Source organism: Equus caballus, chromosome 31, assembly GCF_041296265.1.
Source record: "Equus caballus isolate H_3958 breed thoroughbred chromosome 31, TB-T2T, whole genome shotgun sequence".
In the NCBI taxonomy this organism is placed as follows: Eukaryota; Metazoa; Chordata; class Mammalia; order Perissodactyla; family Equidae; genus Equus; species Equus caballus.
In genome coordinates this window covers 20,234,350-20,260,907 of record NC_091714.1, presented here as the reverse complement: position 1 = coordinate 20,260,907, position 26,558 = coordinate 20,234,350, and the positions used below count along the sequence as shown (strand labels likewise).

The following is a 26,558-nucleotide window of genomic DNA, read 5'->3' as shown; positions in this document are numbered from 1 at the left end:
GGGAAAAATAATTTTCCCTTTCAAAAAGTTGCTATTTTATATTTTTGTGTAGACCCTTAGGGAGGCTCCTTATAACAGAAGGATCAAAAGTTAACCCAAATTGTGGAACAACTTGAATTAATCTTAATGTTAACAAAGCCTGAACTAAATGCAAATATGATTGTACGTGAACCGCAACTTAAAGGCATTCTTGACAATGAATGTTTATATTTTATTCTTGATTATAAACATAGTCCGCATTCACTATAAAGCATTTCTAAAATAGAGGAAAATCTGAAGAAAAGAAAAATCAACTATAATCTCACCACCAAGAGATATTTACTATAATTTTTTTGATATATTGCTTTCCTATGTCTTTTGGTACAAAAGATGTTTGTACATGGCACATGGGTGTTTTTACACAAATATACACTTTTTTTTAACATACTGTCTTTGTAGTTTAACCTCTAAAAAAATTATCAATTTTATCATTTCAAACTGGAGTCAAGCTCATTTTCTAAAATGCCTGCAGCAGGGCATCAGAATATTCTCTGGAACTAAATAATCTCATCTCAAACTGATCTATTACAGAAGAGTTTCAAAACCCTTGAGTATTCTTCTAAATGTCTCATTAGTTGTATCATATCCTTTTAATTTGTAATCCTTAGGGAAGAGGGAAAAATTCCCCTGTGTGTCTGGTTATTGAAACCCTAATTTTATTTCTTAATTTGAGAAGCTCCAAAAAAATCTACTATTGAAGAAAATTTTAAACTGATGCCAAATAGACTGTTTCAAGTTTGCCGCTACCAAACTGTTTTCAGATTTCAATTTAATGCAATAATCACTCCTGTAGAAATAGAAATTAACAGCTGCAGTGTGTGATCCATTTCGACCAAGTGACTCTCTGGAATAGGGGCACATTCAAGGTTCTTGGGTCTGATTTGAGGGGCTTTCTTTAAGAAAAAGAATAAAAAGTTGTATTGCATTTGGCAAATTTAATAAAAAAAATATGTCCATAAGTGCATTGCTACCACCCCTCCCAGAGTCTTGGAAGGAGCCTGTGTAAGTGAGCAGCCCCAAAGCTCAAAGCCTCATTAGCTTCATATTAAAGTTTCCTTGGCTCAGGAGTTAACATTAGTTTTCAGCTGAGAAGCACAGTTACATTTCACAACATTACATTACTGAATGTGGATTTATAGTCACTATTTTCATGGAGAGAAATGGGGGGAAGAATTAGGTGCTGTACTGAAGCTTCTGCAAGCCAGGACTAACAGAGGAGCTCCTGTGGATCTGAAACTTCGGGTGAAGTCCTCATGGGTGACATGTTATTGGTGCATCATTAATCTAGCTTCAGAAGTCACAAAGGCAGTCTACGCTGGTAGCCAGATGAGGAGAAGATCAGAAGCAGAAACAGAAAGTCCCGTCTCAGGAGCCAAGAAAGTAATCAGAAAGGCAATAGCAGTGGATGCAGGAGCTGTTGCCTGTGGCTAGTGTGTCCCCCGAGGAGTGGGGAGTGGGAGGACCATCTGGGTTCAAAGGATCAGAGATGGGACTGGACTGATCTACACCGTCACGGTGAGTCAGGCATATGCTCAGGACAGTTTTGAGTAAGACAGCTTTCCAAATTTTAGATTGTGGGAGGAGAATGCGACTTGGAATCAGAAAATCTGCACCTGAGTTCAATTTCTACCTTTTAACAGCTGTGTGATCTGGGGCAAGATTCAGTCTTCTGAAATTTAGTGGCTTAAAATAACAAAATTGTTAGGTTTTTTTCATTGATCTGCAGTTGGGCAGGGTTCTGTGAGGACAGCTTGTCTGTTCTTCTTGGCAACAGCTGCAGGGAACTCAGAGGCTGGGGGCTGGAATGATCGGCAACCTCATTCACTCACCTGTCTGGCGGTTGATGCTGGCTGTCTGCTGGGACCTCTGGCTGTGGCTGGAACACCTACGCATGGCCTCTCCACATGGCTGCTTGGCTTCCTCATGGGATGGTAGTTGGTTTCCAAGGGCCAGTATCCCTAGATGACCAGATAAAGCTGCCTCACATCTATGACTTAGCTTCAGAAGTCATCACATCTATCTATGACAGCTCCAGAAGTCATTCAGAATGACTTTTCTCACTTCAAGAGGATAGAACACACATTGAGGCTCCATTTCTCAGTGAAGCAGTGATAATTCACATTGTAAGAAGAACACATGAGATGGGATCACAGTGTCACCATCTTTGGAAAATACATTCTGCCACACGGATAATAATAGCACACGTTTATTGAGTACTTAACAGGCACCAAGTGCTAAGTGATTTACATACCTATATTACCTCACTTAATTTCTCACCATGACACTCTTAGGTAGGTACTTGCCACTTTCCTAGAACCTGATGAGAGAACTAGGAAGATCCTAGTGAGCTCTGTTTCCCCCAAGGCCTACTGTTTCTCCCTGGAAGAAAGTTAACTCCTATAATATAACTCTATTAAGACATTATATAATGTTTCCAGAGTTAGGAAAGTTAAACACTGTCTGCTCCTCTAAGTGCCTATTTAATCAATTAAGTCTTGAGAACTGAGACAATGACATACATTTCATTGATAATTTCTTCGAGCAGTGGCTGAGAATGAATTTTTCCCCACTGTCCCAGAACATTAAATCTTAAAGTAGATTTTAAGACTGATTTTCTCCTGCTATATTTGTCTTTTTCGTGCGTGTGGAATTCTGAATGGTAACCTAGAATTCTGCTTTATGTGGCTATGTGGTAGAGAGGGTAGTGTCCCCGAAATGAGGAGTCCTAGGTTCCCGTGTGGTACTGCCACAAACTTCCTTTGAGACCTTGGGCAGACTTCTTCAGTTTTTTGGACCCCACTTGTAAAATGAAGGTCATGACAAGATAATCTCTAAGATTACCCAAGTTTAATATTAGATATAAAATATTATATATAATTAACATTTTTAGGTGAAATGCAGAAAGTACACACTTCCCCTTACACAGGCTATAAAAGGACAGTGATTGGTGCCTCCTGAATTCCTCTGATGCTTGAAATCCAATATAATCACTTTCCAATGGGATAAAGAGTTTATCAGGCAGGCTGATCATATATTTGCTGCCTGAATTGGTCAATAATTACTCGTGAGTCATCCCACAAGTTACCTAGTTGAAACATTGCCCAGACAATGCACTGGACAAAGGTGATGGCAACATAGATGGCTCCTATCTTCTCTAAGTGCACACACTAGTGGGGTATAAGCAGTAGGTATTAAGGAAAGAGTCACACTAATAGATATATGATTACATATTTATCCACATCTCACCATAAGTGCTATGAAGGGAATAAACAGAGCGTGGTGATGGAGCCAAGATGGGCGCCACTTTATATAAAACGGTTAGGGGAGACTTCCATGAGTAAGAGACAGAACTGAGAGGCAGAAACCCACATGATGAATAGAAGTAAGTCTGGAAAGGAAGAGTGAGGGAAATGGGTGAAGTCTTCAAACAAGGAAAGAACTTTCCATGTTTGAAAACGGAAAGGAGTCCAGTGTGGCCATGGAAGTGGCAAGAAGTGAGGCTGGCACAGCAGGGAGGCTGGAGGTCACGCAGGATCATGTGACTTTTAAATTCCACCCTAAGTGTGAGGGGAAACCACTAAAGAGATCTGAGCCAGTAAATGAATTGATCACGTTGTGTTTAAGATAACCATAACTTCTGGCTTGAGAATGGATTGGAGTCGAATAAGAGTGGATGCGAGGAGGCCATACAGAAAGGCTGTTACAGGAGCTGAGGAGAGAGACAATGAAGACTTGGATTAAGGTAATGGTGGTGGGTAGATTCAACTTACATTAAGGAACTGATAGGTTATAGGTGAGAAAGAGTAAGGAAATAAAATGGTTTCATTTTTAATGGACATATAAAATATATCTAAGTTAACTTTCATTGATGTTTGTTGTTAGTGTTGTCCAGTAGATTCTGACTCCTAGTGACCCTGTGCACAGCAGAGCAGAACCTGCCTGGTCTTTTTGCGCCATCCTCTCACCTTCCAGTGCTCTATCAGACAAATGCTCTGCTGCTATTCATAGGATTTCATGGCCAATTTTTTTCAGAAGTGGTGGCCAGGTCCTCCTTCCTAGTCTGTCTTAGTCTGGAAGCTCCACTGAAACCTATCAACCATGGGCGACCCTGCTGGTATTTGAAATACTGATGGCATAGCTCTCAGCATCACAGCAATACACTGCCAAGAGAGCATGACAGTGACAGATGGGTAGTGTGACTCTGGCTGGTGTGGTTCCCTAACCTGGAATTGAACCCAGGCTGAGGCAGTGAGCATCAGATCTTAACCCCTAGACCAGCAGCCTCTATTAAAGACAGCTTTGGTCATGTATCACAGAACACACAGATATGTGCATGTAATGTGTCTGTGTATGTATGTGTGTGTATTCAGAATTGTCATTAATTTTATTGTTTATTCCTCTCCTCTTACTTGATTTTAATTTTTTTTTGAGGAAGATTAGCCCTGAGCTAACTACTGCCAGTCCTCCTCTTTTTTGCTGAGGAAGCCTGGCCCTGAGCTAACATCCGTGCCCATCTTCCTCTACTTTATATGTAGGATGCCTACCACAGCATTGCGTGCCAAGCGATGCCATGTCCGCACCCAGGATCCTAACTGGTGAACCCCCGAGAAGCGGAACGTGCGAACTTAACCGCTGGGCCACTGGGCTGGTCCCTGATTTTAATTTTTAACTGCAAAGAACTATAATTACTCCTATCTTAGAATGGGTCCAGGGAACAGACATATGTGTAAAATATAGTTTTAACGTCCTTACTTTCTGATCCTTCAGAATGAAAAGACCTAGCTTCTTTAAAGCTTGGTATAGATTTTCTTTCCTTGAAAGTCTTGGGGAAGTCTTTCCTGTCCTTCCCAACTGGGTATAGACACTCTCTTCTGGCCGGCAGTTTAGCATCATCTGCAACCATTCCTTTGCATGTCTGACTCTTCCAGAAGTCTGAGTTTATCTAGTGCATGGACTGTCTTCCACTCATTCATTTGCCCCCAGGGGCCTAGCTCTTCCTGGCACACGTGTGCTGGAAGATACTGAACAACAAAGAGATCACGTTCATTCATAGGATGGAACACTTATCTGTCTCTGTTCCATCGCGATGGCGGGAAAACTGGAGCCTAGAGAGCTGCCTATTTGATTCTACGCTTCTGCTCCCCTTTGTCTGTAATGAGTCAGAGATACTGGAAGGCTGTGGTTTGGCAGTCATGGAGCTTGGCAAAGTGTCATTGGAAGAGCTTAATCAGCAGTTCCTGTGTGGTTCATCAACGTGAAGCTCTTAGAATTGGAAGGAAGCTCAGAGGAAATCTAATCCTACAAAGGACTCACTCTGCACTGCCATGTCACAGCCCAAGCTTATTTAAAATGCTTGATTCCCAATATTGGGCTTCTCGGAAATAAAGTCTCTTTTCTCAGTCTCTATTGGTAAAAAAAAATGACAATTTAATACCAAAATGGGAAACTGGACTGTGACACATTCTCATTTTTGAGCTATTAATTAAATTATATATTGTATTAATGCATATTGATAAGGAAACAGCTACCGCATATAGATGAAGGGAAAGTACAGTGAATGACTTCCACTCAGATTCTTCGTGAATTCTTCCTTTATATTTTATTTATATATATTTTAACTCTACCATTCTCATTAAATGTACCGTGTTCTTTATGATCTCATTAAATGCCCATTCAGTTTCCTCTCAGTAGTCCTCTTGTCAAAATGCACTGTGAAGATTTTAGATTGTAGATGCGAAGAACTCTTCACCTCGGAGGGTGTTTGAAGATGATCCAAAGATAACCGTGGGAAAGTACCCGGGATCCAGCATGTTACGGAGTTGACAAACTCGGCCTCCACACACTTCTCAGCTTTGCAGCCCTGCATCTCCATGGCATCACGATTTCTCCAGCTGCCCACTGCTTTCAGAAAGAGCTGCTAAACCAAATCAGATTAGGATATCAGGACTTTAATGGGTTACCTCTCGCAGGAGCATTTTTATTTTCAGTAGAAAGAGAAAAGTCACGTCTTGCTAATGGCATAATTTCAGGTACTGGTGAGGGAGGCATCTTAGGCTCGAGGGGCCTTTGCCAGTACTTTTAATAGCATCATACGTAAGCCTTATTCTAAACACTCTATCTGAAGAACAGATAAAATGCCCAGTGACATTTACTTGGTTGTTCTTAGTTGGCACTTCCTTGACTCTGCCTTGCTCATCCTCACACATAGACACAGTCTGTCACCCCTCCTTGCAGTCTCCCTGACCTGTCTGACTTTTCCCTACAGGCTTGCGCTCATGTGTCTGTTCTCCCTACAGCATGTCAAGTAAGACTGTGGGCTCTGGCCTTTGACTGCCAGAGCCGAGTTCCCTTCTCTCCCATTACTGTGTGTGTGAATACAGGCAACGTTCCCAAGCCTCAGTTCATCATATGAGAAATGGCATGTTGTGGGTTTCTGAGGAGAAAAGGACATAATGGATGCAAATGGCTTTTCTGGTGCCTAGCACATAGACCTTAAGAAATGTTACCTAAATAAACACAGGCGTGCCTTGCTTAGTGATGGGATACGTTCTGAGAAATGCATCATTAGGTGCCTTTGTCCTTGTGCAAACATCACAGAGTGTACTTACACAAACCTAGATGGTACAGCCTACTACACACCTAGGCCATATGGTACTCATCTTATGGGACCACTGTTGTGCATACAGTCTGTCATTGACTGAAACATCGTTATGTGGCACATGACTGTAACATCAAACTCTCATACAGTACTTACAATACGGTAATATTTACATATATTAAATCCTTTAATTCTTAAAACAACTCTAAGAGGTGTTTACTATTATTATTTCCATTTTACGGATGAACCAAAGCACAGAGAGGTTAACTGACTTTCTAAAAGTCCCGCAGCTAATAAGTGGGAGAGTCAGAATTTGAGCCCAGGGCTCTCTGGTTCTGGAGTGCCTACTTTTCACCATGCTACAGTGCTACCTCTCCCATAACATATGATATTATCCCAAGAGTATTGGCAAAGCCATTGGAAAACTCCTCTACCTAACCTGAATCCAGGTGAAAGGCAGGTCAAACTAAGGCTCTGTAATGCAAAGTGCTGTGAAATAAACCTTTCCCACCGTGATGCAGAAAAACCAGGGCTAGCCTTCCAGTCCCATAATGAGACACCTCGGATATTATCCAGTGCAACCCCTTCACTTTACACTTACAGAAACTGGAACGCAGGGTGGTCCAGGAGCTCGCGCATGGTTATGGTTAGACCGAGGCAGAACGAAGGCCTGGTTAGGTTTCAGAGGTCCCAAAGGGCCTGTTAATTCTCATTTGCTGCAAGAGGCTCTCATGTCCTTTGAGCTAAAGACAATCTTTCCTCGTGGGCTAATTTCCTTTTGACCCAAAGTAAAATCTATTTTGACTAGTTTAAGTGGCTTTTTTTACTGATGATGCAAAAGATGTAAAAAGTGGGGTTGAATAGGAGGAGGCCAAGAGCTTGGTAAAAGGGTTGAGTTTATTTCACTGAGCAAAAGTGGCTAAAAGTAGCTACTTGGAGGGGTAAGGGAACAGCTGGCTCCTGCTGCATGTCAGTCCAGTGATGCTGGACAGTGTGCCTTTCTAGTACTTCGAGTTCACCTAATGAGCTGGTTCTGTAAGTGGACTTGTTTTCTCACGTGCTGCCTGTTTCTGCCAGGCAGTGTCTTGTTCCCTGCCTTCCAGTGACTGTATATCTAAAAGTGAGTATTGGCAAAAATAAACCCACAGGCAAGATAAATTCTAAATGGTTACACAACAAATGCTTTCTCCTTCTCTACAGTAATACACTTGTAAAAGAATCAGATTGGGGAAAGAAAAAGCTGTTGAAAAAAATTTTGCTAAGCAGATGCTTACTCTGAGTACTGAGAATATGAAATATGTTTTGACATGAAGCTCTAGATTATGAAAGAGTGCTGATTCATATTGTTCTAGAATTACCAAATGCTCAAGCTATAACAAACTTAAAGATCTCCTAGTATGAAGCCCATATTTCGAGCTTGAACAGAGAAGACAGAATGGTAAACACCTCAAGATCACAGCTAGTTAGGGACCATCAAGACTTCTGGCTGTCATCTTGGAATTTTTTTTATAGTGAAATGTCATATAAAGGATCAAGAATGTGTTCATCTGCAAATGGCGGAAAACTATCCTAATGGTGGCTCAGCAGACAGGGATGGTCTTTCTCCTGCAAGAAGACATCCAGGGGAAGGCAGTGCAGGGCTAGAATGAAGCCTCATGATGCTTCCAGGCATCTGGGCTGTTCTGTCCTCTGCTCCTCCAGCTGTCATGTGCAGACTTCATCCTCACATTTGACTCCTCATTGTTACAACATGGCTGCTGCAGCTCCAGGCTCAGGTCCACGTACGGGTGTAAAGAAATGAGGGGCATGCCTGCTGCCTGACCTTTTCAAAAATTTCCCAGAAGCCTCACCTGGCAACTTCTGCTTATATTTCACTGTCTGGACCTGGGTCACTTCCGTATCTCTAGCTTCAAGGGAGACTGAGAAAGGAGGTACTTTAGGCTATGAACAGTCACCCCAAACAAAATTGGGCTTTTAGTAGGGAAGGATGGGGGAATGGATAATACACAGGAAACTGCTAGAGTTGAAACATAAATATGCTGGAGCTAAGTAGTTAAGGGCCATCAGAGTCAGAGTGAGACCCGTCTGAGTTCAAGTCTCAGATCTGATTATTTTGGGCTAAGTTACTTTACTTCTTTAGGCCTCAGTTTCTTTTGTAAATCGAGATAATTATGGCAAAATGAGGCAATAAGGTTGTGGTGAAGTTAAAATAAGACAATTAAGATACAACAAGATCTTCATGTATTTTCATATTATACCACTGCTTTAGGATCTGGCAACGTGAGTGTTGCCTACCCTCCCTGGACCAAGTTATACTTTGATTTCTTTTCACTTTAATGAGGCAGAATGTTCAGGACACCAAGACACAGAAATTAGTTAAGTAGATTTTGTTCATCTTCTTTCCCTATTAGAAATAATGCCCAAATGATATTTAGACATTATTCACACTGCTTCTAGCCCTTTGCTCAAAGGGAAGCGACTTCAACGGGCCAATCATCCTAGCCTCAATTTAAAGTGCCTCCTTGTCACGGAGAAAAGATGACCATGCCTATAGCCTGCCCCTGTAGGAAATTTACAGCAAACAGAGAGGGCGTTCTGAGGCTTTTTCATCTTTTCTTAGGGCAGAAGCTCAGTAGCTGATGAAATTTACATCTCCCACACTAAATCTCATTGAGCCTTACAGGAAAAAAAAAAAGAGGAGAACTAATTGCTCCATTAATATATTAGGAGGACTCATATCAGATTTCAGGATTTCAAGCAGGAAATCTGTCTATACTGCACGTGCTCTGTCAATCCAAGTATGTAGATATCAAAGAAAATAGCACATGGCCTATGGTCAACTTTGCTCAAGGACAGTCACTACAGTATCAATATTTCTTATTTCCTTTAGGAAGAAAAATTGTTACATAGTCATTATGAGAGGTTCATTTCCCTTCTGGAAAAATTTCCCAAATGCCTCATAATAGCTATGTTTGGCATGATAGTCAGATGAAAACCGTACCATTTATTTTTATTTCAAATCTTTTTATAAGAAAATAATGCATGATTACTATAGATAAATTAGAAAACAAAGATAATAAAAATATAAAAACAATTATATTTAATTCTACTATCTAAAGAAAACCACTGTTAATGTTTTCATGCATATTCTTCAAACTTTCTATATATATGTAAATGCATAAATATACAACAAAAAATTGGCTTTATATTTTGCTCATTTTTAACCTTTTTGTACTTAACAATATGGAATAAATATTTTCTATGACATTGAATACAATTTTACATCATCCTTGAAAATGGTTTCATGTATTCATTATATAAATACATAATAATTATTTAACCAGTCCTTTATTGTAGAGTAAAGTTGTTGTTGTTTCTGTTTCTGTTATATTTTTAAATTATGTGATGTGATGATTGTTGTAACCGGAACTTAGTGAACAATGAAATTATTTTCTGAGAACTAAATTTCTGAGTCAAAAAACATGAATGCAATTTAAAGCATTGATACTACAAATTTTACACCAAAAATATGGGAACAGTTTATACTACCATTAGTAGTATATGAGAGTGCTCATTTCCATGAACTCTTGCCAACACTGGGTATTATTAAAAAGTACACATAGTTTTAGTGTGTGTGTGTGTGTGTGTCCTTGTGTGTGGTCTGTGTGTTTTGGAGTACTTGTTGCTAGATACAACCTTCTCAGTTTTGATTGTATTTTAAATACCACGTAGGCAGGGATAGTGGACAGATGTGATGGGGCTGCTTCTGTAAGCCTGTTTCCTCCATGTGAAGATGGAAATGGAAAAATGCTGCTTTTCTGCAAGAATTATGATCTGCTTTTGTATTTTTACACGACTTACATTTTGCCTTCTCTTAACTTCTTTCTCCATATCATAAAGAATTTTAGTTAGAGAAACAACAAGCTGGGTTATTGCATAAAGCTTTAAAATGAATTCCATGAGGCATTTATGGCTGAAACTTAGAGAAGACTTAGTGACAGAGGCTCACTGTAGACAAACACAGACTTTAGAGTGCATTGCATAGACACCAAAAGTCCAAAAATAAAATAGAGAAGAAATTGCTGCGTGCAAATGTGACAGAAAAAATAATCTAGGGACAATCTGGGAACAAGGTGACCATGAGTGGAGAGCAAAGCACTGCAGTTAAAGAAACAATCACGAGCTTGGGTTTTATAAATAGGAACATGGCAATAAAGGAATCTGAAGCTCTTGGGTCAGTGCTAAAGCCTTGTGTCTAATTTTAGATTCTACAACTTTAGAGAGACATGGGAAGTGAAAGCAGGTACCGTTCCCTGAATTTTTTCTATGTTCCGGGAACTTTGTATTTATTAACACATATCTTTTAATGATCATGACAAGTCTTTGAAAAGCCTGTTATGTTCCCCATTTTGCAAAAGAGGAAACCAAAACTTAAAGAAAACACTTAAAGGCTATCTATCTCCATATTCAGGATCTGGTATTCAAACCAGGTTGATCTGCCTCCTAGGCTCGGCTTTAAGGCATACCTGAAAACATGATGAGGCAAAAGGACAAAAATCACTTGGTCTCGATCCTATTGTATAGAGATGACAGTCACTTTTTGGTAAATTCTTTTCATCCACTTTGACGCTACAACTATACCTGCCCAAATTGGCAGAGTTAGAAGTGAGGTTGGGAAATTGCTGGTAAAAATAATTCCCTTTTGTTCTATGATTGCCCTGTGTGAGCTAGTTCCTTCACTGACCTTGCACACAAATTCACTTAATGATGACTCACTCACCTCTAACTGACCAGAATCATAATGCTGACAGCAGGTGTGTGGATGGAGGCAGGCGAGCCAAAACATTTTCTAGGTGTTAAGTGGGAGAACCAAACGAATTAAAAGCTTGTCAGGAAAGGTTAAAGTAATAGGTTGTTTTGTTTCTTTGGGAGAAGATAAAGTTGAATTGTGACTTCCAAAAAAAAAAAAATTCAAACCAGCTAATATGTATCTCTACTGAGAATGAAGAGGAAATGGATTAAGATTTCATTGTAAGGAATAAACGTCAAAAAGAAGGATTTTCTGATAGTGATGATTGTTGAATATTGCAGTAGGTTTCCATAAGGTGCTGTGAAATCAACTTTCTTCATCATAATTCTTTTAAAAATGAGATATTATCCTATTTGTCCAAGATGTCCCAAGAGGCAGAATGACGAGTTTTCAGCACTGTGGACAGGGACTGGTCCATGATCCAAGGGATTTCATCGTCAGGGGAGCCTAAGATTACAACAGAAAACCAAGCAAGGAATGCAAGCATGAAATAAGGTAGGGCTTAAGGCAGTCTAGAGCATAGACTAGTGGACCTTTCAAAGGGAAAACATTTTTTCTTTAAGGAAAGTGAAGAAATATCTACATATTTTCCCTATATGAATGTTTCCCCTCATACAACTGATGCATAAATATGTAGGGATGAGCTATGTTGAATGCTGTTTTTGAAGAGGATAATTTATGAAGATGTAATAATAGCATTTGGACTTGGTCTAACATTATGGCTAAATGTTATTTTAGTCACCAAATGGAGCTCAGATTGTTTCTTAAATATGTCCTCAATATTTTAAAAGTAGAATAAAAAACAATATAAAGACTAGTCTGTAGCGCCTACTTTTTGCCATGATGACAGTTCATCAAGATGATTACAAAATCCAAGACAATTTTATTTCATTGCTTGCTTAATCAATGAAACTTAGCTATCAAATCACTACAAATCAATCTTTTATGAATGAATGTCTGTTGATCTGGTTGGATAATAATCAGATCTAACTTCTTCAAAATCATATGCAGCTTAGAAAATTCAGAGTTGTAGCCATTGATTTTTCTCTCCTGAGATAGTTCTATTTTTACCCCAACTTCTAGTATCTTTTTAAATTTTGTCCTTGTGTAGACAATAATGTCTACTTCTATTATGTTCAGATAATTATAATATGACATTTGATTGAATATAACTATTCAAACAATTCGGATTTCTTTGTAAACCTCATGTTCTCTCTCATAAACCTTCCCATAAGTTCTGTTTAGAAGCTAGGTTTTATAGAATATCTTGATTTACTTTCTATAAATCTTTTTGTCACATAAGATAGAAATTAAGATTTTTCAACATATTCTAATTTTACATTTTATGGGTTTTGTCGGATGCCGCTCTTCCCTTTCTTTCTTACTTTCTAGGTTTTAGGCAACATCGTAGCAGTGATAAAGTCTGTTATAAAATCTGCTACAACACAGCAGCATATAGCACATTTCCATGTTGCAGTCTTGTGGTATGCCAGATGCTTCACCAGAGATTGGCTGTATAGAGTGTCATTCTATAAACCATGAACCTTCTGCTCCAGTGGGACTTCTCTACTCATTGCCTCTAAAATACCTTTTGTGGATTCTCATTCATTCCCATTCACCTTGAATGCCAATCACTTGCTTAAATTCTTCAAGGCCCAATTTCATTCCTACTTTTCCCAAGAGGTGTTCTCTGATCATGCCTGCTCTCTTATTCTGAAATGTAGTGTTACGGTATTTTTTATTTTCCATGTAGCATATACAGCTTATTATTTTTGCTGGCTTTTGTGTGCTTGCGCTTGCCTTCACAGCTGTATTATAAGTCCATGTGAGTGGCAGTATAAAATAGTGGTTATGAGCAAGAACTTCTGAGTTAGATGTTAAATCCTAGATCCACCACTGTATGACATTGGGTAAGTTACTTAACCTCCTAGGCTTCCATGTTCTCATCAGTAAGAAAGGAATTATAACTTTTATATGGAGTTGTTGTGCTGAATAAATGAGATGCTCAGATATTTAGCACAGCACCAGACACATAGTAAATAGTCATCAAATTGAAGGCGGAGTCAATGTTCAATATTTTTTGATGACTCTTTAAGCGCACAGCCAAAGGGAATTTCTTCAAGTTGAGAGCTCAGTACACTATTTGCTAATTGAGTAGGAATATGTGGCTCTCTACCAGGTCTGAGTGTTTACAATTACATGGCCCTTTTATTTTTTCAGAGTTTTATTAAAAATCCCTTGTTTATATATTCACAGCTCCTTCCAGGGCTGCACAGAGAAGTATCTAAATAAATTCTTCAATACCAGGAAAGGCAAGAGGAGGCCTGAGCGGCAGGACGGAAAGGAGAGGGGAGCCAGAGGCCGAGCCCTGGGCTGAGCATTTTATTTTCAGTCTGGGACAGGCAAAGAGTACACATCTTCTAGTTTTATTTCTATCTGTGGAAAATCTGTTTATATTTTAAGACCCAGGATAAAGAAGGTTTCTTTTTTCCTGCTAGCTTTATTGAGGTATAATTGACAAATGAAAGTGTATATATTTAAGGTGTACAACATGACAGTTTGATATACATATACGTTGTAAAATGATTATCACAGTCAAGTTGATTTGCATCCATTACCTCACACAGTTACCTTTTTTGTTTTGTGGTGAGAACATTTAAGATCTATTCTTAGCAAATTTCAAGTATATTATATATGTATTTTAACTATATATTATTATGTATAATAATATGTATCGTTAACTATAAAGTCACTGTGCTGTATATTAGATCCCCAGAGCTTACTCATCTTATAACTGAAAGTTTGTACCCTTTGACCGACTTCTCCCCATTTTTCTCACTCCTCAACCTCTGGTAACCACCATTCTACATTCTGGTTCTTTGAGTTTGACTTTTTGAGGTTCCACACATAAGTAAGATCATATAGTGCTTGTCCTTCTATGCCTGACATTTCACTTAGTATAATGTTTTCCAGGTTCATCCATGTTGTTGCACATGGTGGGATTTCCTTTTTTATAGCTAATATTCCACTGTGTGTGTGTGTGTGTATACATACATACATATACATATACCATATTTTCTTTATCCATTCATCAGTCAATGGACACCAGGTTGTTTTCATATGTTGGCTATTGTGAATAACCGTGCAATAAATATGGGAGTGAAGATATCTCTTTGAGATACCAATTTTAACTCCTTCGAATACATACCCAGTAGTGGGATTGCTGGATCATATGTTAATTCTATTTTTAAATTTTTGAAGAACTGCATACTGTTTTCCACAATGGCTATCCCAATTTGTGTTCCCACCAAGAGTGCACAAGAGTTCCTTCTTCTACACATCCTTGCTAACAAGTGGCACTTTTCTTTTAGGGAGCTTTTCCTGATTCCTAACACATAGCACCTCTATTAGATACTTATACTCACCCTTGTCATGTCATTAGTTCTGTTGCTACTAAATGACAATCAGATGATTTTTAGCTTCCTGGAGACTGTTTTCTCCTCACTTTCTATGTCCTTTGTGTCTAGTACTATTATCAGTATAATGAGTGCAACAGGGCTGTTGCAAGAGTCAAATAAGATAATGTTTATGAATGCAAGTTTTAAAGTATAAAGATTTATAAAAATACAAGTTATTATTGTTGTTCTTCCTTTGTTGAGAGCTACCCTCATGGAAATTTATATACCATTTAGGGGTCTTTTATGCATTGTGAGAGAAATGGGCAGTTTAAACATGATCCAACACATGACTCTCAGCTCTCTATCAATTTGTATAACGAAGAATTGCTATTTGAACAAGAAAATACGAATAAAGAAGTTGGGACAAATATTTCATGAAACCATTTGATCTGTGAAGACATTAATTTGGGTTATGAAAACATACACATTTAATTGCTTTTTGCTATTAAGAGAAATAAGGAGTAACACAAGAGTCAAGTCATGTAGAGTTGCTTCAGTTTTAATGCAAACAAGCTTCATGCCCATTGGAGAGCCATTTCTCCTCTCTGTGCCTCAATTTCCTTGTCTATAACCTGAAGAGTTTGGACAGAATATGTCTAAGGCTTTTACTAGATTTAAAAAATAAGGCTTTTCTTATTTGAATGAGAAGAACATTCTTGTTCATTTAATCTGCATGCATTTTGATAAAGGAATAAAATAGTTTTCTGTGATTGAAGTCCAAGAGTGGGTTCCTCAGCAGTAAAGTTATTCCCCTTGCAAGACCATTTTCTGACAGATTGGCAGTGCCTTTTGCTGAGAGAGTTGGCTGGTGATGTCTATGCACCTTGTAGATTCCCGAATCTGCATTAGTTGTGAGAAGGCAGCATCTGACTTCCTTCCTCATACCCTCTTCTGCAGACAGGTGAGCATTCACTTGCCAGCTGCAGTTTTCTCCCTTATAGTCAGTCGATCCCTCTTGTCTGATCCATGATGCGTTTCCACAGTCCATGGAGCTGAGGATTTTGTGACTTGTTAATTATTCCATTTGGGCTTAACTGGACAAGGATTAGGCCATTAAAGCTGGTTAAATTAAAAGACAAATACATTAATTGATAATTCAATCTTATGAAAAAAGAAACAAGAAAGCTTTCTTTCAAAAATATAGGAAAATCCTCTTAGGTTTCATTACAGTGTCCATGGAAATTGTATAGATGTTGAGATTTAAGTCCTCAGTCCTTTTTTGAATAATATCATTCTTTTAAAATTATTTTGACTTAACTATTGCTGTATTTATGTGATATTTATCTTGAAACATTTTGAAAAACACTGCCAAGTTGTCCACCAAAAGTTTGAACTGCTTTCACCAAATGTGAATTTATTTGTATCTTGCCAACACTGAATATTATTCATCTTTGAAATTCTGGCAACCTAATATATGAAAAAACAGTAACAGTATCTGGTTTTAATTGCATGCTCTTGATAATTAATGAAATTCCGTGATTTTTTCACATGCTTGTTACCCACTTTTACTTATTTTGTTTAAATTGCTTATTTATAAACTTTGACCCTTTCTCTGTTGGGCTGTTATAACAAATGCACTTTTACTGTGCATTTAGTGTCTAGAACGATTAGAAGTACTAAGGGTACATCATTGAACAAATCATAAACAGGTGTTCTCATGGAGCTCAGATTCTAGGAGGAAGAGAAAAACAAACAAGAAAAAATATCAGGTATATGTACTAAGATAAATTCAAAGGACTTGGTCAAGATTTACTGGGAGGGTCTTTCAAACTAACTGATCACGAAAGACTTTTTGGAGGAGCTGATATTTATATTAAGACAAGATTGACAGAACATCTGTAGAAGAGCATCTTTTCAGGTGATGGAAACAGCTGATCCAGAGGCATGAGTGAGTTCAGGGTATTCCAGGGGGAGAAATAAGGTGATGGGGCTGGAGAAGGTGAGGGAGGAGAAGTGGGCAGAGATGGGTTTGGAGAAATTGGAAGGCTCAGCCCATGTACAGCCTGGTAGTTCAGGGGAAGGAGTCTTGGTGTCATTCCAAGTATGTTGGGAAACAACTGGAGCTTTCTGCAGAGGAGTGATATAATCTGATTCATACCTTAACAGATCACTCTGTTTGCTAGGTGTGGAATGAATCATTGGGAACAAGACTGGAAGCAAGGAGACCAATGAGGAGGCTAGGGCAGTTGTCTAGGCAAGAACTGATAGTTACTTGGGGTAGAAGATGCTGTCAGTGGCCTGCTCAGATGCTGTATACCTGGCTTGTGCATCAATCACCAAGCTCCTCTGAAAGAAGGCATTCATAAATTCTAGCTGACCCCTTCCTGGGAGACTACACAGCCTCTCCCCTCTCACAGATCTTGGCCAATGACTGATTGATGAGCGGGTCCCCTTGTCTAAAGGTGGGGCCAACTCTGTGGTACAATTTGTGCTCTAGCAGTTCCTTTGGGGAGTCAGACTGAAGCTAATCTCTAGCCGAGATGACATTCCTGCTTAGCATTCCTCTCCTGTCCTTCCCTGATTCTCTTGCTCCTCTCCTCAATAAATAGCTTGAACAAGAATCTCTATCTCAGGCGTTTTTAGGGAACCTGACCTAAGACACTTGGCTTAGGGTGGCAGAGATGGAAACAGAGGAAAGAGATTGGTTTAGGAGCATTTTAGAAATAGAATCTACAGGAATGGATCTGGAAATATGAGAGAAAGGTAGAAACCAAAACAGTTCCTAAATCTTGTTATTGAGCAACTTGGTGTGTAATGGTATTATTTCCTAATAGGAGGTGTCGGGAATGAGCCTATTTGCAAGGTAGAGGGGGAAAAATTCTATTTCAGATATATTAAGCTTGAACTGTCTATAAGTGGATATGTCAGGTAGGCAATTGAACATTCTAATCTTTTGCTCCAAAGGGCAGTCCAGTCTGAAGATCTGTATTTGGGATTCAATCATGATATTCAAATGGTGTTTGAAGGAATATGACTGAATGAATGTACCTAGAGTGGGAGTATGGATGAAGAGAAAGTTTCCCAGGACTGGGGCCTGGCATGACAATATTTAGAGGTTGAGCATGGAAAGAAAGTCTAGCAAATACATTGAGGACTAGTTAGTCAATGGTGAGGATACCATGAGAGCATTGTGTCACAGAAACTGAGAGGATCAAATGTTTCAAGGAGGGTGTGGCCAAGTGTTGAATGCAGATGAGTGGTTGACAAAGACGAAGACACAGAAGACATCATGAAATATGGCAACAGGGAAATCATTGGTGACCTTGTCAAGAGAAGATTCTAAGGTTATGAGAATGAATGAAAAAGGAGAAAATGGAAGATGGTGAAGCAAACACGTTAACCTAGGCAGCTATTATTGCTGTGAACAGGAGGGAGGAGTGAATGAGGTAGGAACTCAAGTGGGACAAAGAATCCAAGGATTTTTTTTATTGACATCATTAGAAGAGCGAAATTGATTTTATAAAAGGAGGGGACAATTGCAGGAGCATGTCCTTGAATAGACAAAAAGTGATGGAACCTAGTATTCATGAGCAGGAATTGGCTCTATCCTGAAGCAGAAACACTTCAAATTTGCAACTGGATGGATGTTAGAGAAAATGAGTATCAGTGAAGAAAGCTTCATAGACGTTGTGATGTGTGGCTGAATTAGTTTTTGTCTGGTTCTTTTCTGTGTTCTGATTGAAATATGAAATGAAGATCCAAGCTGAGATGGTGTTCAGAGGTGGGGTCAGTAGTTTGGAGATTTGAGGCGAGAAGAGCAAGGATAATCATGTTAGAGACTTGGAAAATTCATTTACATGGGAGAAGTAGTATAATTTCCTTGCATTATCGAGTTCTCCTTTTGGTATGTATGCTCATGAATTTTCAATAAAATCAGTCATCAAGGTAGTGAGTTTTTTCCAGCCATGCTTAGGTGCTCAGGGGTGGACATGGAACAGGTGAATAGTTGGTTTCAACTAGCATTAGAATTTTGTCAGAAAAACACAAGGGAGTTAAAGGATTTGCAAGGGAGTGACTATGAGGATAGGCTGCGAGAGCTAAGCTGGGCTAAGAGGCAAATGAGAGGGAGGTTGGAAAGAAAAATAGGGAGGTGAATGGATTTGAGTTTTTTGTGAGGTTGAAGAAATGCTGGAGTGGGGGTAAAAGAATTTACAAGCTTGAAAAGTACGAGAGGATAAACGGAGACTGAAATGTTTGACATCCACATTCAGAGTTATTAGAAACATTTGTGATAACAAGGTCAAAAGTGTGACCATGGATGTAGGTGGGTGACAGGAATATCATTGGATGGAGGGGGTTGAGAAACTGCGAAGGTGATATTGGATCATCTACATGGGTATCAAAATCCCCAAACTCAGGGAAAGGAGTAGTGGTATAGACAGCACTGAAGTGGGGGCTAACGTCATCAGTGAAGCAGAGAGGTGGGGAACTGGCACAACGGGATATGTGATTTAGTTCACTGATTTCTATGAGTTCTTATTTTTTAAAGCGTATTTTACTATAAGAATGATATTATAATAAAAATCAAAAGATAAGGCCAAATCTCCCATAATCCCATTACTTCATCAGAGGTTAGTGGATTTCACTAAGCCCTGTAGCTGTTCTTTGTTTGCTTATCCTGGCCTGGCCAGGTGTTCCATCTGCTTTGCTCACTCACTGTTGATGGAAGTGTTGCAGGGCTTGCCATCACCATCAGCTTCTGCATCTTAACCAGGCAGCCCGCTGAAGCAAGCCCTCAAATGACCTGGCCTTCTCATTGTGCTGGTTGACCTCCTACCCCAGTATGCTGATCTCTCCCACATTGCTAAAACCTGGGACAGCCATTATTAATCACGCTTGTAAATAGGGCAGCAGTCCTTCATTTCTCAAAACTTGTTTCACTGTGGGCGCCCTAGTTAGTTTCTCATTATTATCACAGATTTGATCATCTGATGACTCTCTCTAATCCATCCAGAATTTCCTTCAGTCCCTACTTACAAATTATTTGGCAAGTCTGTCCTCTCCATTCCCTGTGACTAATGTGTCCTTATTCCATTGTGTTAAGTGCTGCTGCTGCCAGGTTGTCTTGAACATCTGCTGATTGTTTCTGGACAGGGAATTATGGGGAGAGCGGAATGGATGCTTTCAAAGAGCTGGCTGCCCAGGAAGGCCTCTGCATCGCCCATTCAGACAAAATCTACAGCAATGCTGGGGAGAAGAGCTTTGACCGACTCCTGCGCAAGCTCCGAGAGCGGCTTCCCAAGGCCAGAGTGGTGGTCTGCTTCTGTGAAGGCATGACCGTCCGAGGCCTCCTGAGCGCCATGAGGCGCCTTGGCGTGGTGGGCGAGTTCTCACTCATCGGAAGGTAAATCTCTCTCTCTCTCTCTGTCTCCTTCCCCATCATACACACACAGACACACACACACACATGCTTGCTCTCACAAAACTGGACTTCCTGACTCCGAAGGGGGTGAGATGTGCTCTGCTGGGCTGAACATTAATTCTGGATCTCTTTGAGAGAGGGGCTATTGTCATTTGTTTTGATAGAGAAGAGCAGAGCAGTCAATGACAAGATGAGGAGACTATTTCAGAAAAAGGTGAGAAATTGTCGCTGGAATGTTTCGTCCTGGAGAATTACATTTTTCATTTGCTTCCCATCCCTTCCAACTACCCCAACCCCCAACCACACAAATGCTTGTCTCATACTTCTTAAGCATAGAAATCTTAACGGGGTATTGGTGGATGGAGGGCAGCAGTGAAGATGGAAATATATATTAAGATTTGAAATTTAAAGGGCTGGCTCAACACAAACGAAAATATGCTGCCGCTCTTTGGAACTTGATAATCTCTTAGACTTATGGGATGGCTAATCGTCAGGCTTTCAGCACGTGATTTATGGAACTGCAAGTGGTGGGTTCCAAAATCTCTGCTCTTCTTTCCAGATCATATGTACTTGTGTGGGAATAGATTTTCCATATCATTGTATTTTTCATAGGGTTTTTGACCTAATAAGTATCTTGTTTAATTTACCATCTTCTGATATTGTATAAAGGAACTGTTACATTTTTCCAAGGAACTTACTGAGTTTACTTGGATGAAAGCCTCCACTGGTGTCCGATTCTGTCACACTCATCTTCCAGATCCCTTTTTCTCCTCCAATCTCCTCTACTGGCTCGAGTACAATTGTATCTCACTTGTTGAAATGCCTCAACCACTGACCCTCTTTTCTAGGACACTGAGTAGTAGGAGTGTGGACATCCTCACTGAACCTTTCCTTTCTGTCATTGCTCTTGTGGGAATGACTACAATAGTAGTAAGACTAATCTCACCATCTTCTGGAACTAAAGGCACAGGACACTTCAAAGACTTTTGAGAAGAAAGTAGGATAGAAATACAACTGAATGAATAACGAAACAAAGAAATACTCTCTAGACATAAGGAAGTATAGAGTCAAGGTCAAAGTGTAATTCAAGATTAAGAAAACTATTGAATTTAGGTACAATTGGCACACTGCCGTGAAGTGTCATTTTGGCTTCTTCAGCATGATGGAGTTTTGTGGAGTCACTTAAGAAAGCAAGTCTTTTAAGAAGGAGTATTTAAAGAGGAGTATTATTTCCTCTGTGAGTGAAAAGGATGTGAGTAGCATGGTTGAAGTGTTATACGTAAGAAGGTTCTTAATCTATGCACCAGGACAGATGGCCTACAGATACTCAGTCCTTTACTTGATTTTGTAAAATGACTGCTTTCATGAAGGGTGCTTGTTTAAAAATATTCTCAAGTTTACCATCTTCAAAACAGCAATAGTCTGTTTTGCAGAATTTATTCTTTTTAATATCCCTGAAGAAACTCTCTACCTGGATTCTGGAGATCTTGAACAGATGTGGCAAATATGTGAGTTTTAGGGGTATACAGACTGTCTAATTATGAATTATAATTATACAAATGCTGCAGTGAATACCTGGAGTGTAAAGAACTCATTTCATCATCATAACTTAAAAGCTGGACAAGGATGGTCATGTGAAATTATGTCCCTGGCTCTTGCTTACCTGCTAATAATGCAGCTGAGCTCATACAAGTATTTCTGTCTCACATGTGATTGCTCGAGAAGAGGTCAGCTACAGGTGATATCTGCCTGTTTTATTCCTCTCTTTCTCACCTCTGCTGGGTTCCACTGACATGACCCAGGGAACTATCATCACAATGAACACATGAGCTTCTAAGGACATTGCACCCTGTACCAATGGTTACTTCCAATGATGAATGGAGCCCTTGAGATGCCAAAGCTATGCTACACTTGGTGCTTCTTTGCTTTTCTGGGCTACATTCTCTGAGTTTCTATCAGAGTAGTATTGGCTTTTACTCTCATATCTTAGAGGATTTTGGGAACACAGCCTTTTTTCGTTCTTTGTTCACAGCTCTCTCCCTTCCCTGGGAGAGATGAGAGTCCATAGGGAGCCGAGCATGAGACAAAGCCAAGTAGTAACACTACACCATGCCTAGAATTAGCCTGCCCATCAGATCTTGGTTGTCCCTCTTCCTGTAGGATGAATTCTACCCCAAGTGGACCTTTGGTGGGCTTGGTTCCCTCATTTCAGCAGACTTGTCCAGAAGGGTTCTAGTTTAACATCAAGTTTCTTATATTCACATATTTTATATTTGTAATGCTGTCAAATATATCTCCCTCTTGTTTAAAGGGAGTTTCATCTACCAAATGATAAACTCCTTTGAGGTCAGGAGGCATTGTTTAGTTTCACAGTACTTGGTATGATTCTGGCTGCTGCCAGATTCACAAGAGGGCATTTAGATGGACCTCTTTTCATAGAGGTGATGATAAATAAGTCATGCTGTAGATTGCAGAGAAAGATTTAGTTAAAAAAAATTAGAACTTCCTGAATGAAGATTTATATTCCCTTGCCTCTGTGACTTCTCGTTTTCTCTCATACTTCACATCCAACGTAGAAGGAAATGTTATTGGTGCTGCCATCGAAACATATCCAGACTTTGAGAACCTATTGCCATTCTCATTGCTGTTATCCTGGCCCAAGCCACAATCATCTCTCACTTGGGTTATTGCAATAACCTCCTAATTGATCCTTGCTCCTCCCCACCATCTATTATAAAGGCAAAGAGATCTTTTAAAAGTTTGTCAGGTAATGTCACTCCTTACCTTACACACTCAATACTTAAAATTGGCTTCAAATTTTTCTGACAAAAATGGCCTTCTAAGGCCTTTCCAACAGGGCCTTCAAAGTCTCACATTCTGTTACTGGGACTGAGTTCTTCATAATGGAATAATAAACTATAATGACAGAAATAGAATTTTTAAGTAGGAAGTTCTCAGAGATAATAAAAGAAATTCTATATTTAATGAATGTAGGGTAATGGAAAAACAAAACAAAACAAAACATGGGCTAAGAGTTCTAGCTTTGCCTTGAAGTAATCATGTGATCTTGTTTATCATTGTTTGGTCTCTGAGTCTATTTTTTTCCTGCAAAAATTAATGACTTGGCTCCAGATCATCTTTAAATATTTTTCCAATCCTAGAATTTATAATATATTAAGACTATATGACTAAGCTATGATCAATAGGAATGTATTTATAGAGTCATGTTTTCTAAAGTTATTCATGAATTTGGATTAACTAATTTACATTTTCTCACCGGTCATCTTGTTAAAACCAGGAAAATTCATTGAATACAGCTGGTCAGTGTCTTAATCTATGGTGATGGAATGTAGCCAAGAGACCCACAGGAAAATCAAACCTTTGCCTTTGGACAAATTGGCATAGAATTCTCACCAAATAAGTTAACTAACCACAGTCAAAAGAATCCTTTCTTCTCAGCTCTGTGAAATTGCCTCTTTTGCGATGCTTCTCAGAATTGTGCTCACCATGTCTGGAATTATAATTTTAATGATGATAGTGATGATGATGATGATAACATTTATTTAGGATTTACTATATGCCAGGCATTGTTCTAAGCACTTTGTATACAATAACTCAGTTAATTATTATAACAATATGATGAGGTAGGTACTAATGTCATTCCATTTTGATGTATAGACAAATAAAGAACTTGTCAAAAAATGCTACAGTGCCAGAGGTGGGATTTGAACCCAGGCAATTTGACTTCAGAATCCATGTTCTTAATCACCAAGTTACATTGCATGTCAAATGATGGTTGTTTTGTTTAAGAGATATCAGCATTATGCTCAGTTCCTTTCAGTTTACTCTCTCTTCTGGAGACCTATTTCATTATTTACATTCACTTTCTTTGGGAAAATCAGCTGAAGTATTTCCATGAGAAAATTGTTTCGCATTTCTAATTTTTCTCTCTTTGAATCCTTTTTATTTCTCTCCTAGTATCAGATGTTTTATATGATAATTCAATAAAGGGGCCATTCTTTTCAAGAAAATTATTATTATTATTATTTTGAGGAAGATTAGCCCTGAGTTAACTGCTGCCAGTCCTCCTCTTTTTGCTGAAGAAGACTGGCCCTGAGCTAACATCCATGCCCATCCTTCTCTACTTTATATGTGGGATGCCTACCACAGCATTGCATGCCAAGCGGTGCCATGTCCTCACCCGGGGTCCAAACTGGCGAACCCCAGGCCACGGAAGCGCAACATGTGCACTTAACCGCTGCGCCACCGGGCTGGCCCCTTAAGAAAATCATTTTTTATCTTAACATAAGACTCCACAATATCATTCTCCATTTGCACACCAGTCTGTATCTATGGAACTCTACTTATGTAGAAGCCAATTTGGAATAAGCGGGTGATATTTCTGTGAAATCCTAAGTTATAATCATTAAAATTCTAAGAGTAGACTGATGGACTTGTTCTAATTCTATATTTTATTTTAAGAAAGTGAAGGTGAGCATAGTTTATGTGTATGAACACATAATAAAAGTTATCGTTTATTGAGGGTTTGGTATGTACTAGGCTATTAATATATGATATCTCCAGTCCTAATAACAACCTTGAAAGATTGATTTGAAAGATAAAGTTAAACAATTACCCCAAATTCCTAAATTTAATAAATGGTGGTGACAAGATTCAAGTTTACTACTATACCATAACATCATATAGATATGTAAATATCGACTTGTAATCTCCTCAACGATAGGAGCCAGGTTTTATATACTTGTTTATTTCCCCATCATGCCTAGTACAGTGTTTTGATGTGATAAATATTCAATAACTATGCCGGAAACTTGGAAGGTCATGGAGAGAGCAAGTGGCTTCATTGTGTCGTCTTGATTTCCCTTTCATACTCCAGGATCAGTAGGTTTTACCTGCTGTGGTAAGAGTTGATGTTATTCAATCAGCCTCTACTTCTAGAATTCATCTGCAAAATTAGAACCAATATTTCCCTCCCTCTCAGGTTGTTGTATTTGTCTAATCACAAAAGGCCTAAGTGCCTGTTAAACCATAGCTGAGTGTCAATGGTAGCTCCCTTGTGGGGACCTCTGCTTTCCTAAAGATAAAATTCTCCACTGTACAAAATAAACATCCAATAAAGATAATAAGGTTGATAACCTTCCATTTTGTCTCCTCTCCCTACTTTATCCAGCCAATGAAATTATAAGTATATGGTCTTTACATTTCAAATGCCTATCCCTTATTGGCATGTGCTGTTTTACCTATCATCTGTCTCAACTCTGTTATCTTGTCACCCACTAGACCCACTTTCCATTATCTGCTACTGCAGAGAAATCCTCCCCCCCCATCTAAAACATGATCCGTGAAAATGCTAATACCATGATTTTTGAGTTGAAAGGACTACAAACAACATTAAGCACATAGTAAAAAAAATGGTTGGAATGGAGCAATTGCTTTATCTGGAAAAAAGTCTACAGTTTCATTTTTAAAAAAGGAAATACTAAGTTTTTACAATGTAATGTTTTTTGTCTTTTTCTCCAGAGCCTAAACACGTATTTGAGAAAGTGACCTCTATACCCTTGAAACACAAGATGATATACCATGGTGTTATGTTTCACAAATGTATTTTTTTAATGAAAAATGAGCAATTTTAGATCTCATCTTTCCATTATGTGGAAAAACATCTAAAGTTTGCAGCCTTCAGGCAAAATTGCAAAGGTTATGTGTTATAAAGTAACTTTCAGTGAAGTGTGACATCCCCCCAAATGGATTATAATCAAGAGGCTGGCAAAGCTGATGAGCATTTTTTGATGTGTAACGGTCACGATGCATACATGCGTAACCTGGCCTTCTCTGGGTTCCCAAGGGCAGAAAATGATCACTAACCTGCTAACAGGCCATCCTTTCTTTAAAACACTCCTGCTCCAAGGCAGATTAATGAGAATTTGGTGGAAGATTACACTGTTAGAAAAAGACTGTGAGAAATGTGTGCTAGGGAAGGCGAGGGGATTTAGTTTAGAGTACTCTGGAGAATAAACATTATTTATAGGCTATTGACAGGTATTTTGAGCATAGATCTCAGCTACAGAAATGCTCAGGATTTCCACAATAAAGTGGCTGATTTGCATTAAACTTAGTAATGATTAATCCGTCCTATTTCCATGTTTCAGATAATGGACATCTGAAAACTGAAAGACTGCTGTCATGGAGACAGCAGAAGGAAAGGATGTCGGGTGCCTTCAGTATCTATAAGGCACTGGTTCAATTTGAATGGATGAAAAGGAGGTCATT

General features: G+C 39.0%; 1 protein-coding gene across 14 annotated transcripts in view; it reads left to right on the top strand.

The window, feature by feature from the left end:
- GRM1 (glutamate metabotropic receptor 1) overlaps positions 1–26,558 on the top strand; it is a 374,689-nt gene that overhangs the window by 92,527 nt on the left and 255,604 nt on the right. For all 14 annotated transcript variants that reach the window (XM_070256560.1, XM_070256554.1, XM_070256558.1 and 11 more), the window contains exon 3: positions 20,000–20,249. In XM_070256560.1, coding sequence (XP_070112661.1) covers positions 20,000–20,249 — 250 coding nt within the window. The remainder of the gene's footprint in view (positions 1–19,999; positions 20,250–26,558) is intronic.